This window comes from Schistocerca serialis, chromosome 8 (genome assembly GCF_023864345.2).
Source record: "Schistocerca serialis cubense isolate TAMUIC-IGC-003099 chromosome 8, iqSchSeri2.2, whole genome shotgun sequence".
In the NCBI taxonomy this organism is placed as follows: domain Eukaryota; kingdom Metazoa; phylum Arthropoda; class Insecta; order Orthoptera; family Acrididae; genus Schistocerca; species Schistocerca serialis.
The window spans coordinates 222,220,153-222,221,719 of record NC_064645.1 but is presented as its reverse complement, the minus strand read 5'-3'; the positions used below and the strand labels follow the sequence as shown (position 1 = coordinate 222,221,719).

The 1,567-nt window shown below is 58.6% G+C and overlaps 1 protein-coding gene across 1 annotated transcript; it reads left to right on the top strand.

The window, feature by feature from the left end:
- The first annotated feature begins 856 nt into the window (after positions 1–856).
- Positions 857–1,180, top strand: LOC126416935 (basic proline-rich protein-like). The gene has a single exon (XM_050084816.1). The coding sequence runs from the start codon at positions 857–859 to the stop codon at positions 1,178–1,180; it is 324 nt and encodes a 107-aa protein (XP_049940773.1).
- Positions 1,181–1,567: the final 387 nt, after the last annotated feature.

Below are 1,567 nucleotides of genomic sequence, written 5' to 3'. Positions count from 1 at the left end.
AAGGCTATGTTAACTATCGTCTCGGCAAATGAGAGCGTATGTAGTCAGTGAACCATCGCTATCAAAGTCGGCTGTACAACTGGGGCGAGTGCTAGGAAGTCTCTCTAGACCTGCCGTGTGGTGGCGCTCGGTCTGCAATCACTGACAGTGGTTACACGGCGCTCCGACGTATACCACCAGACCGCGGCCGATTTAAGGGCTACCACCTAGCAAGTGTGGTGTCTGGCGGTGACACCACAGTAGCTATGTCTACTACTACACCTGCCAGCACTATTCGAGCTTTGATGTCTATTTTTTGCATTGAGGGCCTTCCTGAAGTTACTGTCTCCGAGAATGGGCCCCAATTCGTGTCCTCAGAGTTTGAAGCATTCTGTGCTGCTAATGACATTTGCCTTCTGACCTCAGCCCCGTTCCACCCCCAGTCGAACGCCGAGGCTGAATGCTTTGTGCATACGTTTAAGTCGCAGATGAGCAAGTTGCGCGCCATGCACTCTAGCGAGCGCGCGCTCTGAACTTTCCTTGCTTCCTATTGCACACAGCTGAGTGGCGCCCATTCCCCAGTGGGATTGCTACACATCGGTCGCTCCTGCAGCTATTGCACTCGCCGCCGCGTGCTTCTTCTGCTTCGCCTCGTTGTGGCTTGGCGCCACATGCTTTGGTGTCCTATCGCGTTTTCTCTGGCAGGCAGCGCTGGGAGCATGGGTACGTTCTTCGCCAGCTTGGCCACGCCTTATTTCTCATTTCTGGTCCCTCCAGCACAGTCAAGCGATACCAGAACCAGACGCGTTTGTGCCGTCCTCGGTTTTCTGCTTCTGGTTGTTTTCCAGTAGAATTTGGGGTTTCGCGGCCTCCACCGATGGCGCATCCCCCGCTCGCGCCTCCGCAGCGGGCGCGCCTGCCGTCGTCGCCGCTGCCGGTCCGGTCACCTGCACCGGACGGACGCCTCTCGCCACCGCCATGGCCCAACCTCCGGTCACCGCCGTGGCTGCCGCCGCCGTGGCCACCACCGTATTCCTCTGCAGTGCCCAATCTGATCGGCGCTGAGGCTGTCGTCACGCCGCCGCCATCGCCCATGGAGGTCGTTACTCCACCTCCTCATCTGAGCACTCCCAGTGGCGGTGTGCGGCCCGAACAGGTTTTCCACGGGGCGTTCTTCTCGCCCCCTCGCGAGCAATTATAGGTCGCGGATGGACAGCGCGCCCCGGCAGTTCCGCTGTCACCCTTAGCTGCGCCCCCCCCCCCCCCCCCCTGGGTCCCTTCACCCTCCATCGGAAGCAATACTCAACGACAGTGCTTTGTTTCAGGGGGGCGGGGGGGATGTGGTATCGATACCAACGATGCCAAGGCGTATGTGCAAGTTCATAGGTTTCTGGCACTGACACTGACGACAGCGCCATCTAGCAGGCGCTGTCCAGATCAACGTGCTCCGCTCCAGATTCTACCCATTTCATCATCAGCAGACGGCCTGGAAACATCGCTTCAATCTCAGAGGGTGTTGGGTTGCTATTGTGCCGGAACTGGCTTTGACGGGTGGAACAACGACGTCACAGGCTTATGGTCAGTGACA

What these genes read in the sequence shown, in the direction of transcription:
- LOC126416935 (XM_050084816.1), top strand. Translation starts at nt 857, where the DNA reads ATGGCGCATCCCCCGCTCGCGCCTCCGCAGCGGGCGCGCCTGCCGTCG.